This window comes from Puma concolor, chromosome A3 (assembly GCF_028749965.1).
Source record: "Puma concolor isolate L17-30 chromosome A3, mPumCon1.1.hap2, whole genome shotgun sequence".
Taxonomy (NCBI): Eukaryota; Metazoa; Chordata; class Mammalia; order Carnivora; family Felidae; genus Puma; species Puma concolor.
Genome location: NC_141669.1, coordinates 132,152,486 through 132,169,125, shown reverse-complemented (window position 1 = coordinate 132,169,125; position 16,640 = coordinate 132,152,486). Strand labels below are relative to the sequence as shown.

At 45.7% G+C, this 16,640-nt stretch overlaps 1 protein-coding gene across 7 annotated transcripts in view; it reads right to left on the bottom strand.

Moving 5' to 3' along the window:
* Window positions 1-16,640, bottom strand: part of TSHZ2 (teashirt zinc finger homeobox 2) — a 458,377-nt gene that overhangs the window by 389,585 nt on the left and 52,152 nt on the right. The window contains exon 1 of one of the 7 annotated variants that reach the window (XM_086702514.1): window positions 812-5,147. The exons of the other annotated variants lie outside the window; for them this stretch is intronic. Coding sequence (XP_086558640.1) covers window positions 812-818 — 7 coding nt within the window. The 5' untranslated portion in view covers window positions 819-5,147. Of the gene's footprint in view, window positions 1-811; window positions 5,148-16,640 lie in introns of those variants that run through there. 7 annotated transcript variants of the gene reach the window in all.

Sequence of the window (16,640 nt, the reverse complement as noted above, 5' to 3'; positions counted from 1 at the left end):
TATCGTTGTTCCTAATAAAAATCAAGGGAGGTTCACAAAAGTAAAGCCGAAATGTGCGCACAATCTAGCAATTACAGAACATTTGTGATGCCAGAGAAGTTTAGTGACTGCTACAGAGATGACCTTCCAACGATCATAAAATGAACATGATCGAAGGGAAAATATTTCTCCTCACCAAGGAGACTGTAATTAACGTGTGAGCCGCTGGATGCGTCTGAACCTAGCAGAGGGATAAATATCTGGGTTTATACACATACACACAGAGAATATGAATATACATGCTTTTTAAACACGCCTCCACACATTTATATAAGAAATGCTGTGGGCATATGGATTTTCCCTACATGTGGGTAACATGCCGCCATGCAGGAGACGCTGATTTCCTTCCAGGATAATTTCAGAACATTCCTCTCTGTACTTGCTAAGAGTGAGTCACTCTTGTAACCAGATAACCTGGAAAACTGGTTTCCGACTTCACCTAAAGTGCATCAAAGGAACTGACATTTTTTTTAAAAAATGAGCAAATGCCGGTGGGCTGCTTCAGGGCCGTGGGTTTCGAGGATCATCTTGACCCCATTTGAACATTCGTCCTCGTCTCTCAAGTGTAAGGAGACCCTTGGACATGCACTGAGGAGAAAGACAAATTCGTATCCATTCAGATCCTGGCTCTCCCACTGAATAGCTGTAGATTTTCGGCTGATTTAACCCCTCGGGGCCTCACCTTCCTCCTCTGCAGAATGGGATCATCACTATGCCCCAGGGTTCTCAGAAGATTAACGAAGACAATGCATGAAAGTTGGCATCTACCTACCTGGCATCTGGTCATGTGACCCCGATCTTCCTTGAGATAGTGCCTCTTTTCTGCTGTGGGTCCTCAAGAGTTACATGGACTAACTCCTAGGCTGGGTTCAAGGCTGAACCCATGACCCGGTGGCCAATCAGGGCACTGCACTGCCCTGGACAACACGATTGCTTTGGGTCTGGGCATGCGAACCAATCTGAGCCAAGGAGACTCCGTTCTGAGATGTCGTTCGAAACGCGAAAGAGTAATTCTGGAGTTACCCAAGTGTTGAGATGGAACCTTATTTGGCACCTTGCTACATCCTGAGAGAGATGCATTCAGAAGAAAGCAGAGAGGGAAAGGATAAAGCCTACTTCTGATGATACCTTTTGAGTCATTACATTCCACTTGGCCAAAGCCGAGGCTTCCCAGGCCTTTGGAGATAGGGACTCCCCCCCCCCCCCCCCCGCTCCCCAAATGAATCTTTTTGATTTAAACCAACTGGCTTTCCCATCCCTTGAAACTCCAAGTTCTCACTGATATAATAGGCAAAGTGTTTGCTGTGCTGTCTGGTAATTAGCACGCAAGGAGCCGGGTGGGCGTCTGGGAGGGAGTTCTACGGCGGAGCCCGGCGGGTCTCTTTCCCCCTCGGCACCCACGGGGAGAGAGCTGACTGACAATGCAGAGAGATCAGGTTCATGGCTCAGTACTGAAAGCAGCTGCCGTGTGAATAGAAAACACCTACGGGAGCCCTGGGCCCAGTTTACTCACAACTGGCCCCGTGCCAGGCTGCTGGGCGTCACACGCAGGGAGGGACAGGACGCTGCGAGCACTGCTTCAGCCGGGCTGTGCTTTTGCTGACGCAACCTGGGCCCCACTCTGTGATCAGCCGGAAGCTGGCCTGAGTCGCCCGGGCAGGGGACCACTGGCTGCAAGGGGGGACCCCGATGCTCCTCACAAACAGGAAAAAAAACCCAAAGCAAACCCTGCCACCAGCTCCAGGCTAAGCTACCAACACCAGGCCCCCCGAGAGGGATGGGGCTTGCCTTGATGCTAAAGTGCACAGAGGAGAGAGAGGGAGAGGGAGAGGGAGAGGGAGAGAGAGCGAGCACACGGGCAGGGGTAGATACAGCTGCAGTATTTTCGGGTGGGGGCAGATTGTGGACTCAGAGAGCCCAGTTTCTCTCCTTGCTTTATTGATTTCAAGCTGTGCGATTTTATTCATGTATCCAGATCTCCCCTGAGCTCAAAACTCTCCAATGGCTTCCTACTGCGTTCACAGTAAAGGCTGGAATTTTTAGCAAGGCACAGAAGTCCTTGCGTGAACCAGCCCCTCCTTTCCTTCCTCTCTGGCTCTACCTGTACCCCTTCCACACCAGCCATGCTCTCTCGGTTTCAAACTCACCCGTGTGCCTCTGCCCCGGGACCTTTGCACTGGCTGTTCCTTCTTTCTGGAATACTTTCTCCCCAGACATCTGCATAACTTGCTCCTTTACTTTATCCAGATCTCTCTGGAAAATACCACCCTGTCAGATGGGCCTTATCTGAGAGCAGCTCATCTTACCCCAACACCATTACCTACCTTCTGTGCATCACCCTCTGAGATATTATTTATTAATTCTTTTGTTAACAACTGTCTTTCCCTCCTAGGATGGAACTCTTTGTTTTGTTCACTGCAGTATCGTCAGGGCCTAGAACAGAGCCAAACTGTATGCAACAGGTGTTTACTTAGATGTGCAACACGGATCTGCTGAGTGCCTACCCGTGTCAAGTGTTAACAAAAGAGAAGTGAGAGAGAGAGAGAGAGAGAGAGAGAGAGAGAGACAGAGAGAGAGGGTACCTGCTCTTGTTTTGAGAAATATTCCTGTAGACAAATGAAAGCCAAGAGAAGCAGGCTAACTTCAGAATGTGGAAAACTCTCCAGGGTGATAAAGGGTGACAGAACTGTCATTACTCAGGTGGTCAAGGTACGTCCCAAGGTAGAGGTGAAGTTGCTGAAATGGTAGGAAAAGCACATGTCACCAGTGTAGAGCGGGAAGACGGAGGGTTCCAGGTGGCGCAAATAGCAAGTGCAAAGGTCCCGGGGCAGAAGCGGACCGAATACCTAATACCTTTATAAAGTGAAAAGCATTCAGCATGGCGAGAGGGAGGAAGAGACAGAGAGGAAACAAAGTCGGAGACGTGGGCACGGGGAGACCCCTGAAACACAGGCAAGGGATTTGGGTTTGCTTCTAACTTTCAGACTCAGTTCCATCCCTCATGAAACAGACGTGATAAACACCACGGCAGGGAAAGGAGTCAGCCAGAAAAGGTAGAGAAAACGCCTAGCATGATGCTAGGTCCATGGTAGGTGCTTCATAAACATCAGCAACTCTGCAGTCCTCACCGAGAAAGACACACAAACTTGACGTAAGGTAGAAGTTGGCTGGGATATTCCGTTTCTGCCTCTCAAACCCAAAGGCTTATTGGCGGCAACGGCCAGAAAGAAGCTTTAAGGATCAACCAGGCTTCAGTACGACTTTAGAATTCTCACCGGCTCCTTTCTGGTGCAGGGCAGACCGTCACTCTCTCCCCGAAATGTGATTCTGCGTCAGACAAAACGTGCTGCTCAAGCTGAAAGCACGTGAGTTGTCAGCAGAGCGAATATCAGGATTAGTGGCGAAGCGAGATAGGCAGGGTGTGTGGAGACCCAATCAGGCGGTGCTGTGCCCTCTGACCTGACAGCCGTCCCTGCCTGGCAGGTGGCCACCTGCTGCATGTTAGGAGGCCGCGTGGGGAAGGAGGGAGGGCCAGAAGCAAGCCTTACAGGCAGCGGACTGCCCTGGAACAAGTCTGTCTGCGCGCACAGAGGCGAGAGGAGAATTTTGTCGCATTCAAGCAAAAAGCCTTGCTCAGAGGATGCACAACGGGGCAAATCCGTCACGCCGCCACCTGCCGTTAGGTAGGTCAAAATCACATCCTTCAAGACCTTAGGAACACAGCTCTAAAAACAGGTCTGCCCAAAGGCCTGGAGCCTTAAAGAAAATAGGCACTATAAAAACACGGCATGATTAACAGCGTGCTTGGGAAACCCAACGCCCCAAACCCACATTATCCAGGGAAGAAATGGGCAAAAGACGCGAATAGACAGTTTCCCAAAGAAGACATCCGGATGGCCAACGGACTCATGAAAAGATGCTCCACGTCACTCCTCGTCAGGGGAATACAAATCACAGCCACAATGAGATGCCACCTCACACCCGTCAGAGTGGCTACAATGAACAGATCGGGAAATTGCAGGCGTTGGCGAGGGGGCGGAGGAAGGGGAAGCCTCCTGCACTGTCGGTGGGAATGCAAACGGGTGCAGCCGCTCTGGAAAACAGTGCGCAGGCTCCTCAAGCACTTAAAGCTAGAGCTACCCTACGACCCAGCAACAGCACTGCTAGATGTCCATCCAAAGGATACAAAAATGCCGAGGCGACAGGGCACGGGCACCTCAATGTTTACGGCAGCACCGGTGACAATGGCCAAAAGTGGAAAGAGCCCAAATGTCCACTGACTGACAAAAAGATAACCAAGATGTGGTATATATATATAACGGAATATTACTCGGCGATCAAAAAGAACGAAATCTGGCCACGTGCAACAACGTGGATGGAACCAGACTGTGTTATGCCAAGTGAAATAAGTCAGTCAGAGAAAGACAAATATCGTACGATTTCACTCAGATGTGGAATTTAAGGAACACAACAGAGGAACATAGGGGAAAGGAAGGAAAAGTAAGATAAAAACAGAGAGGGAGGCAAACCAGAAAAGACTCTTCAATACAGAAAACAAACTAAGGGCTGCTGGAGGGGAGGCGGGTGGGGGGATGGGCCAGGTGGGGGATGGGCATTAAGGAGGGTGCTTGTTGGGATGAGCATTGGGTGTTATATGTAAGTGAGGAATCGCTAAATTCTACTCCTGAAAATAAAAAAAAAGGCAATAACGTCATTTTGCTTTAGATTAAAAACAAATAGTTTGCTTGAGAGATGATTTGAATATCTAAAGAAGTTTCTCTGATCTAAGAGCTATTTAATTTCAAAGAAATTTACTCTTACTTGGGAGTCTCAGGAGCGCATGAGTACCCCACAAGCCAGAGAAGGAACTACAGCAGGACTCGGAAATGCTCACCAGTGTTTCTGCCTCAGCACCACGTGACTGGATTTTATTTTTTTTTTTATTTTATTTTTTGATTTAATTTTGTTGTCTTGTTGTTAAGTAGGCTCCATGCCCCACGTGGGGACTGACGCGGGGCTTGAACTCACAACCCTGCGATTCAGACCTGAGCTGAGATCAAGGGTTGGACGCTTCACCGACGGAGCCACCCAGGGGCCCCTGATTTTGCCTTTTTTTTTTTTCAACGTTTTTATTTATTTTTGGGACAGAGAGAGACAGAGCATGAACGGGGGAGGGGCAGAGAGAGAGGGAGACACAGAATCGGAAACAGGCTCCAGGCTCTGAGCCATCAGCCCAGAGCCTGACGCGGGGTTCGAACTCACGGACCGCGAGATCGTGACCTGGCTGAAGTCGGACCTGGCGTAACCGACTGCGCCACCCAGGCGCCCCATGATTTTGCCTTCTTAAAAAAGAATGTTTTCGCTGCAGACTGATCTGACTTAGTGATAGGAAATGTGGACCCATTTCTGCATCTACTTACTGAGCTCTCACGGACCCGCCTTAACAGCACGTCCTGGGGGCCCTCAAAGGGGGCGATGGCCATAATCGGGGAAGCCTTAGCCTGAGAGGAAGTCCACATCAGGCAATGACCCTTATTTAGCTAATGGGATGTTCCTCGCCACAGGAGGGAAAAACAGGTATAATTCAAGTGTCTAACATTAGGGGAACTGTAGTTGACTCAAGCGACAATTAAATACATTACAGCTCTGTATATTCAAACAGTGGAATAGTCAGCAGCTGTTAACATGTGAAACATAATTTAATGCCTAAAGTGCCTAAAATTTATGAAACTTTGAGTAACAGAGGCAGAAATAAGACAAATAATAAGCACTTAAAGAGATGTCTACCATACATATATAAGCTTTATGTGATACAATAATATATCACGTATATGACTATGTATTGTTATATATTTGTATAAATATATAACATCACATGTTATTTAATATGTATTGTATAGTTATATAATACGCACATTATAAATACATATATCACATATTAATAGTATATAATACACTAAAATCAATTTCTCTATATTATATAGGATATAAATAATACGTAAATTAAAGTGAATTTTTTACTTATTTTAAATCTTTATATATATTAGAATTAAAGAATATACATACATACACACCCCCCACGTACATGCACATACATATGATGAAAAGTACATTTGAAATGTACATTTCCAGATACATATCCCTTCTGTAACATGAAAAATAAGTTATTTTTAACCGACTTTAAGACATCTCTGATAGATTCACAGATCATGACTTACTTATTCCGATCACAGTATCTTGTGCAAGGTGGATGCTTAATTAATAATGTTCATTATATTGAGAAAAGAAAAAGCAAGGTAAGAGAACAGAATCACTTCCATGAAGAAGAAACAACCCCCAAACCTCATGTGAAATCCCAGATATACGTGAGTCAAATTAAGTAGATGTAACGCCATAAATGTTTACTTCCTTTGTGGCTCTTCGCAAAATGGGAGCCTCAACCTTTTCCTCTGGTCTAGAAATGGAATTCTTATCGGGCTTAAAGAAAACCTGTACTTGGGAAGATGGCATTGAAAGATTATTGGTGAGATGTCTTTCCAAATGACCAATAAACATGTTTCATGTGGAAGTGAATACTATGTATATGTGCATATTAATCACTGGTATTTTTAATAAGTATATAAAAATATATACTTATGAATCAGCCTTAGGTTCAGGAGTATCTAGCTGATGCTAATGATTTGATGCACGCTCTAATCTTTGTGATTTAAAAATGATACTGGCGGGGCGCCTGGGTGGCTCAGTCGGTTGAGCTTCCGACTTCGGCTCAGGTCACGATCTCACAGTCCGTGAGTTCGAGCCCCGCGTCGGGCTCTGTGCTGACAGCTCAGAGCCTGGAGCCTGCTTCCGATCCTGTGTCTCTCGCTCTCTCTGACTCTCCCCCGTTCATGCTCTGTCTCTCTCTGTCTCAAAAATAAATAAACATTAAAAAAAACTAAAAAAAAAAATAAAAACGATACTGGCGTAGTCGGTTATGTGTCTGACTCTTGCTATCAACTTGGGTTGTGATCTCTCTGTTGTGGGTTCAAGCCCCGCATCAGGCTCTGCACTGAGCGTGAGGTCCACTTGGGAATCTCTCTCTTCCTCTCTCTCTGCTGCTCCCCTGTTATAATACATAAATATAGAAATAAATAAAAAGATTAAAAAAAATAAAATAAAATAAAAATAAAAAAACAATTTTATTTATTTACTTTGAGAGAGAGAGAGAAAGCACACACACACAAGTGGAGGAGGGACAGAGAAAGAGAGAGAGAGAGAGAGAGAGAGAGAGGGAATTCCAAGCAGGCTCCACACTGAGCATAGAGCCCCATGTGGAGCTCGAACCCACAACAGAGAGATCACGACCTGAGCCAACATTAAGGGTCAGATGCATAACCAAATGAGCCACCCAGGTGTCCTCATAAATAAACATTTTTCAAAAATGATACTAAAAAAACATAGAAAAGATCCTGATGTGTCTGTCAGCCATACCTTGCCAGTATACAAATAATATACCACTCTTGTGCTACGAACCCAGTGGACTCTGTTTTCTTTTATTGAGTTTCTCTGGTACTCGGTTTCCCCCTTAAACCGTAATCTCCATGAGAGCAGGGGACATTGTCTGCCTTGCTTACCCCACATCCCAACGCAGAGCAACACGACTGGCAAACACGTGTGGAATAAATAAATCCATGGATCTTGTTATCATATGATATTCCTACAGGGAAGTAACATTTCCATTAATACGCCACAAGAAATACTGTATTTCTTGGTCCCAGTCTTGTATCGCATGTTCATTGGTTTGCATTTTATCGTCTCTTGTGTTTTGAGAGCAAGTTTCCTTAGAATCTTTTAGGACACTAAGTGGGGTCCATATAAATACTGAGTTAAGACACAAAACAAAAAGCAAAGCAAATCAGCAACTCCAGAAAGCAATCTCTGCTGGGGTCGCCTGTTTCCCTCCTTTGTTTGAACCACTGCTGATTTCACACCTCCCAGGAGCCAGAGCCAAAGCCCCTGACATCTCAGCTCAATCTCACCGGGGAAGAGAGGGCTCATCTCTGTGGAGAACAGGGCGCCCCCGTGGCAAACCACAGGGGGCAGCGGGGAAACAACTGGAGAATACGGAACGCTAACTTGTGTACTCCAGGCAGCTGGTGGTGACCTCCCAGAAGCCCAGCGTGTTGCTCTCTCCGCCTCACCCCTCCATCCTGTGGTTCTATCTCCAAACCGCGTCCAATGCCCTTCACTCCTTTGTCCTAATGGTGAGCATCTCTCCCTGGACAGGAGCTTCCTAACCTATCTTCCCGCAACTCATTCTGTCCCGCTATAATTGTCACACCTGCCACAGTAACGATCTTGGAAAGGAAATCAGACTATGTCACCCATCTGTGAAAAACCCGCTGATGGCTTAGCCTTCACACTTGGCATAAAATATTTTATCCTGCCCTATAAAGTTCTGTAGGAGCAGACTCTGAGTACCTTGGACTTCATCATTGGCCTTATTCTTCCTCGTTCACAATGCACCAAGAACTCGGGAGCAAGCATTCCCACCTCAGGACCTTTGCACCTGCTGTCTCCTCAGCCTGGAAGTCTTCACCTTCAAATCTTTGCATGCTTGGCTCCTTCTCGTTGGAAACTCTGCACACAAGTCCCTCCTCCAAGGAGCCTTTCTTGACCATCTCTTCCAAAATAACCTGCCCACTCCCGACCACATCCTTCTCCTCTGTTATCTTCCTCGGAGATCCACCCGCCTCAGATGATCACATTTGTCTGCGGTACTGTCTGCCTCACTCACTAGTATATCGGCATCGTCAGGGTAGGGGACTGGCCTATCTTGTTCCCCATTGCCTATCTTGTTCCCCATTGCCTGTCTTGTTCCCCATTATCCCCAGTATCTAGGGCCTAGTGTAGAGCCTGAGATAAAAAAGATGCCCAATAAATAGATTCCTAGGATCTCTATAGGGCAAACACTTTATTTTGCAATAATTATAATAAAAGCTAATATATCTATCACCACGTATAAGTCAATAACTCTATAACACAGTTACTATTTCCCTCAACTTGCAAATGAGGAAACCGGGCTCAGAGAGACTAAGCCAGCTCTCCAAGAACACTTAGCTAGTATTGGCAAGCCTGGATTTGAACTTGGTTCTTTCATTTTTAATTTTTTTTAATGTTTATTCTTTGAGGGGGGCGGAGAGAGAAAGAGAGAGACAGAGCGCACGAGCAGGAGAGGGGCAGAGAGAGAGGGAGACCCAGAATCCGAAGCAGGCTCCAGGCTCCGAGCTGTCAGCACAGAGCCCGACGCGGGGCTCGAACCCACGGACCGTGAGATCGTGACCTGAGCCAAAGATGGACACTTAACCGACTGAGCCACCCAAGGGCCCCGTGAACTTTGTTCTATGTCTCTTCACAGGCCGTGTTCTTAACCGTCTGGATCCATGGTCTTTTATGTGCTGCTTCAGCATGTTATGACTGTGAACTGAGCTCAAGCAAATCATTTATGCAACGGCTCATTCAAAGAGTATTTACTGAGAACGTAATGCATTTCACGGCTCGCGCCAGGCTTTCCCTATAACCACACTCACCCTTTCACTATTCAACAAGTAGGTTTTGATCCCTGAAGAGGGAAACTTAAAAAAAAAAAAATCCTGGAATAAAAATAGTGTATGTTGAGCACCTTCTCCGTGCTGGGCGCTGACCTAGGCCCTTTGTACAGACTGTATCATTTAATTCTTGCAGACAGCATTAGAAGGCAGGTGATGTTTCTCTCAATTTAATGATCACTGCGCTGAGGCTCAGAGAGGTTAAGTGGCTTGCTCACATAGGTAGTCAGTGACAGCGCTTGTCTGTGTCCAAATTGTCCCCTTTCCACACCACACATTAACACTTGCACGCGGGAGGATGCACTCCATAAATGTGCTGGGAATGAATAAACGAAGCCCCCGTTAAACCCAGCTCGGGATGCAGGAAGTCACTTGACCCACATCATAGTAACTCCCAGCTGTAAAAATGGGATTCCGTTTGGGAAATCAGTTTTACTACTAGATGGCATAATGTCCTTTTTGCTAATGGTTTTGGGAGAAATAATACCAGCTCTAAATGCAAATCACAGCGCTCACTTAATTTATTTGGACTCATCAGGTCCTACACTTTTCCGGGCATGGAAGGTTATCAGTTGACTGTCCTCCAGTCCATAGTCTTCAATATCTGAAAACTCACCATGAATCAGGCATGGTTTATGGCCCTTTGCATGTACAACCCCACGGAATATGAGCGATTACTAGCTGTGTTTCCCTCCCCACCCCCCTGCCCTGAGCAAGACAACTCACTGAGGAGTTAAGTGGCTGCCTCAGTGTTGCACAGCCACGAGACGCGGCTGAGGCAGGCTTATACCCAGGCTCTGCTAACCTACTCCATCAGCAGGCCTCCAGGAAGTGGGTAGTCGGACAAAATTACTGAGGACGTGGGGGAAAGAAGCTCAGGAAACCTCCATGCCCCCTCACCAGGTCTCACACGTCCCTATCAAGTTGAATCCAACAACGAGAAATGATATTCCCCCAGGGTCCGACCCCCAAATGCTTCAAGAGTGAATTCTTTGCTTCCCTCACCACAAAATTATTCGAGTGCTCACAAGGCGATTGCTGGCCTCTGGAACCTGATCTCAGAACCTGCAGAGGGCCTGAAGGATGGTCCTAATGATATTACCAAGTGGCGCTTCCCAGTTCTGACAGCCGTCAAGAGTTCACGTCCAAAGATTATTCTACCAGACGGGTCCCGTGGATGTGATGGGATTAGCCAAATTTCAAAGCTTATTTTTGACCTCCAGTAGAAAATTGAGCACATCCGTTCATGAAGGCCACGGGGACTATGGGAGAACATCAAGTTGATTCATCAAATTAGCTCAAACATAATTGTTCTGCACGACTGGCTATAGAATTTGTCAGCTATAAACCTGTCAAAAAGCTATCCACTCCAATGTTAAATAGAGACACAAAGTAATGTTGTTCGGAATCTGACATTTGTCGGACTTTAGCCTGCTAAGGATGCTTTGTTTCCTCTTGAAGGAATTGGTCGAGAGATGTACAGATAGGTCTGAGCAAAGCAAAGAGTGAATAGGTCAGAGCAAAGCAAAGGAAACCACACTGGTTTCTGGAAGTACCAGCTTGCATATATCAGACCTGTAACTATATCCTTTCCTTTGAGAGACCGATCAAGGTTAGAGTTACACATTTTGAATTTGTGTGTGTGTGTGTGTGTGTGTGTGTGTGTGTGTGTGTGTGTTGCTAATCCCATGGCATGTGGATCATTCGCCTTTTTACAGCGAAGACTGTTCTCGGCAATGAAGAGAAAGGACCCACCGCACCGCTGCAAATCTTTGCTTCTTTTCTCTAACACGTCCTCTCGCCCATGCTCCCAGGGGGTGCTACAGAATGCAAAAGCTGCAAATTAGAAATTTCTGCAGAGAAAAATCGACAGTGTCAGGGCAAGATTTAAGTCAATGACCTTCCAGCCACTGTTGAAGGTCACAAGTCCCCCTCCCGTGGCTGACCGTCTGAACCCTCCACACCCTTGTTAGCTCCCTTCGTGTATGGTGGGTGCCCTCGCTGGGCCTCACTCTGGGTGCCTCCGCGGGCATTCATGCCATGCCTTTGTCTCTAAACCCAAACAACTCAAATGCACCTGATGCACTCCACTCTGGATGCGAAATTCTTTCACTGTTGTCTTCCTTGTCTTTTCTCAGTGACTACTTGTCTGGTTCCTAATTTTTATGCCATTTTGGGGTAATTTTTCCTTTTTTTTTGTTATTGACAAAGACAGAGGAGGCCTCCTATAATTTGTGGGTGACTGACAAGGCTGAAGGTTGTTAACTCAAATGTTTTGATTTACATCAGAGAGGACCTCCAGGCCCCAGACATGACAGGCCACAATAGTGAGTATTAAATTCCTAGCAGGCAACCCCTTTATGTGCTAGTCAATACATTTTTCCTTCCAGGGCAGTTTGGTGCTGAGTATTAAAAGGCTTAAAATAGGCATAATCCCCAGCAATTCCACTTCTGGGATTCTATCCCAAGAGATAAATACATACGTGGGCCACAATATGAATACAAGGATGTTCATCTCAGTGTTGTTTAGGACAGGAAAAGGTTTTTTGTTTTTTTTTAAAAAAGCTACATACCCAGCAATAGGGTTAAGTAAATAGCTTAAGTAAATCTGGTTCATCCATGCAATGGAATATTTACAATAATCAAATTTCTTGTGTGCAACTTTTTTATTGATAGGAGAAGATATTCACCATAAATATCAAGTGGAAACTAGATTTTAAAACTCTGTTGCATTAACTCATCGTCTATATCATATCTATATCATAACTATATCATCTATATCATATGTGTGTGTATGGCAAAAGCTTTTGAAAAGGCATAGTCCAAATATGAACAATGTATGTGTATTCCTACTTTACAAGGTATGCGTATTCCTTTTATAGCCAAAGGAAACAGAGAGATTTTAAAGTTTTTTTTTTTTTTTCAACCTTTATTTATTTTTGGGACAGAGAGAGTCAGAGCATGAACGGGGGAGGGGCAGAGAGAGAGGGAGACACAGAATCGGAAACAGGCTCCAGGCTCCGAGCCATCAGCCCAGAGCCCGACGCGGGGCTCGAACTCACGGACCGCGAGATCGTGACCTGGCTGAAGTCGGACGCTTAACCGACTGCGCCACCCAGGTGCCCCAAGAGAGATTTTTATTTTAGAAAAGCAATGTCCACTGACTCAAGAGAGAAACTTTTCACGGACTGTAACTCATTTAAAAATATCGCTGTCTATATCCAATTAGAGTGGATAGAGCTGAGCGTAAAGGGCCACCAGAATAAAAAAAAAAAAAAAAAAAAAACTGACCAGGAGCCCAGAAAACCTTCTGTTCATTCTTACTAACCACTGCTGTGTTTGATCTCTGCTTCTTGGCTGACTGAGTTAGAATTTTCTCTTTGAAAGATGAAACTGTGAATTTCCTGTTAGGCAAGTCTCAGGTTGATTATTTTTTAAGTCACTACTCTACCTCTAGCGAAACTGAAAACCTTAAGAATAGTGTCATTGGAAATTTACTTTGTATACGTCTTCACCAAAACCCGACCATTCGCAGAAGGGATTAAAAGGAGGTGGTATAGCTTTGGGTAACCACATGCTCTCTCTGTGGCTCCCTCTCCTCACTAGTAAGATGGAACTAATATTGACAACACTGTCTGCCTTATGGATGGGTCATGAGACTTAAGTTGTGGGCAACTGACGCATGATAAGTACTTTGTAAATGTTGATTGCTAACATTATGGCAATTCAACTCTCTTCTGGAGAGCGCTGGTGCTGGACCAAATCCCTAACTTACACTGTTAGTTACCCACCTGATTTGCCAGCTTACCTATGCGACCTGCTGTTGACTGTTTCCTAAATCCTGATGTGTTTGATCTTGATTTGTTGGCCTACTGAGGCAGAATCCTCACTTTGAATGGCCTGGTTCTCGCAGTGACTCTTACCCTTATTATTACATGCTGTAGCCTTTACTTTAATCCCCTCCAGACCCAAAGGTCTGAAAATGTACTGAAGCAAGACCGTTCTAACCTCTTACCCTACAGGAATGGTAAAACAAGAGTTGATCTAAGGCCTCAGAGGAGAGGTCAGAAGCAAACAGCTCCCAGGAAAGACTCCGTCTAAAGACACATTTTATTTGGCAGACAAAGCAGTTTTTCAATATCATAAATTACTTTCCAACATTTAAGAAATTAGTACAGATCACTGTAACTCCTAGGTTCCAGAATTCCTTAAGAAAAAGAAAAGCTGTCCTCCCTTTGAAAGGTACAGGGAAATTCTAGCATATTGTAACTTACATGTAAGTTACGTGTAACTTAATACATGTCTGTAATTTACCCCTTTCAGCACATTTCTTTCTAAGATTGATCTATATGATTCCTATACCTGTGGTTTATGCATCTTTACGCCTGTATGGTATTCCACGGCATGAATAGGAAAAAATTTATTTTTATATTCTCCTATTAATAGATATTTGGTTGTTTCAAGCGTTTTGCTAACACAATGTTGCTGTGAATACTTTTGGACTTGCCTCCTTGTACCTGTGCAACAAACCAAAGAATGTCTTGTTGGGGGAGATAAACCCATGCGGTGAAACCTTGAAGAGAAGCAAGGGAATTACAAATGCCCGGTTCGGGCAAGTGGCTGCTTAGGTGACGGGGCGCATTTGACAGGGGAGGGTCACACAGGGTACTTCAACAGTATTGGTAATATTCTATTAGATCGAGTGGTTTCCAATCTAGATTCTATTAGGTGAGCTCTTAGGGGCTCACATCAGTAGTATGCTTCACAATTCACACACGCTTTATACAGAGTCTTTGTAAGAAGCCAAATGAAAAATATTTTCTATTTTTAAATAAAAAAAAATTTTTTTAAGTTGGGGAGAGAGAGAGGATCCCAAGCAGGCTCTACGCTATCAGCACAGAGCCCGATGTGGGGCTTGAACTCACAAACCTCGAGATCACGACCCGAGCCGAAACCGAGAATCGGATGCTCAACCGACTGAGCCACCCAGGTGCCTCGGAAAATATTTTTGAGTGAACTAAAAAAATGGAGAGATCCAGCAACACTGGGTCCACATTCTCAAATGCCTCGGGAAGAAAAGTCAAGGACTGTTCACTCATCACCATCCTACAATCTCACAGTTATACCTGCCTGCTTAATCATTTATGTTCCACCGGGGCCCTTGACATAGTGGCAGTAATGGTCTCAGCCCTAAGGATGATGTAATCTTTAGAGTACAGGCTGGAGGAACCCATCCCCCCTGCCCCCCCCCACACAAAGTCCTTCCCTGAACAGGAAAATGTGTGAAAAAGGTATTCATGCATCTGGCACTTCTCACAGCCTGAAAGGCCACCGTGGTGACCACCAAGAGACAGTCACAGGGGGGCCAAGATCTTAGGGCACCATCTCAGCCAAACGATGTGACATGACATTACAGCTATGAACCAACAGAGTTGAACAGCACAGAGAAAACAAGCTGTGCTTTCCCCTCCTATCTGGAAGTCAAGGAAATACACCCCTGACATGGGGCTCCGTGAGTCGTCAGATATTCCTAAAGGGGCTCCCTCTGTAGGATCTGTCACCCGCATTGCCATCTCTTAATGGAAACAGGCAGACGGTCGAAAGACGGCCATTGGTGGGATGTGTTTCCCAGATACGCTCATTCTAAGGATGAACCCACATTATTCTCAGCACTGCCTAGAAAATCCACTGGAGCCGTCCAGGTGAAGGAAGATGTGGCGGGAGATTCAGTGAGCTTGGCTTCGTGAAAATGATCTCCTCAGTCTTCCCAGGAACGCCCCGTATGTGTGAGCGAGCGCCCCACATCTGTTATCTTCCACCAGTGTGGCCCAGCTAAAGCCCTAAATTGAGTCCAAGCCAGAGAGGAGCCCGCGGATGGCCGGCACTCTGTTCTTAATAACTTTTTTAAGTTTCTTTCTTTCTTTTGAGAGAGATCAGGAGGAGGGGCAGAGAGAAAGGGAGAGAGACAGAGAGAGAGAGAGAATGAATCCCAATCAGGCTCCATGCTGTCAGTGCAGAACCCGATGCAGGGCTCAAACTCACGAACCTCTGAGATCATGACCTGAGCTGAAATCAAGAGCTGGAGGCTTAACCGACTGAGCCACCCAGGCACCCCAGACATCCAGGTCGTCTGCTTCTTACTGACTTTGACAGCTGCTCCCGGGGCCCCCGCATCTTTCCATTCCGTCCACCTTGACCCACTCCCCTTTCACCTGGACATCAGCAGTATCCCCACTTTTTTTTCTGAGCTGCCCCCATTGTGCCGCCTGCAAAGTATAAAGTCCACAGCCCTCTCTACCCGCATCCCAGCCAATCCAGACTGTTTGCAGGTGCCTCGAGCCCAACGTATTTTCACCCCTGCCAAACCTTTACCCCTGTGGCTCCTTCTACTTGGAAAGTGTTTCCTCTTCACTACCTCGTGAGCTGCAGTGTTGAGTGTAGCTATCACGATCTCCCTCGTGAGCTGCAGTGTTGAGTGTAGCTATCACGATCTCCCTCGTGAGCTGCAGTGTTGAGTGTAGCTATCACGATCTCCCTCGTGAGCTGCAGTGTTGAGTGTAGCTATCACGATCTCCCTCGTGAGCTGCAGTGTTGAGTGTAGCTATCACGATCTCCCTCGTGAGCTGCAGTGTTGAGTGTAGCTATCACGATCTCCCTCGTGAGCTGCAGTGTTGAGTGTAGCTATCACGATCTGCAAGAAACATTTTTTTTCCCCCAGCTACCAAAATTACATAAGGTGTCCTACCGCAGCATAGATGGAACCAGATGTAATGGATGAAGCTATTTCTTTTCATATGTATACGAATATACGTGGGGGTAATAGAAATATGTGTGTGTCCATATGAATCCTACATATACACGCATATACTTCAAAATAAGTATAGAAAGTAGGTCTCAACCCAAAAACACATCCTTTGGCTCAATAATTCCACTTTTTAGAAGTTATCCTAGGAAAATAATCATAGATGTATTCAAATACTTAGCTATTGTTTTTTTCTTAGAACATGGTTGTAT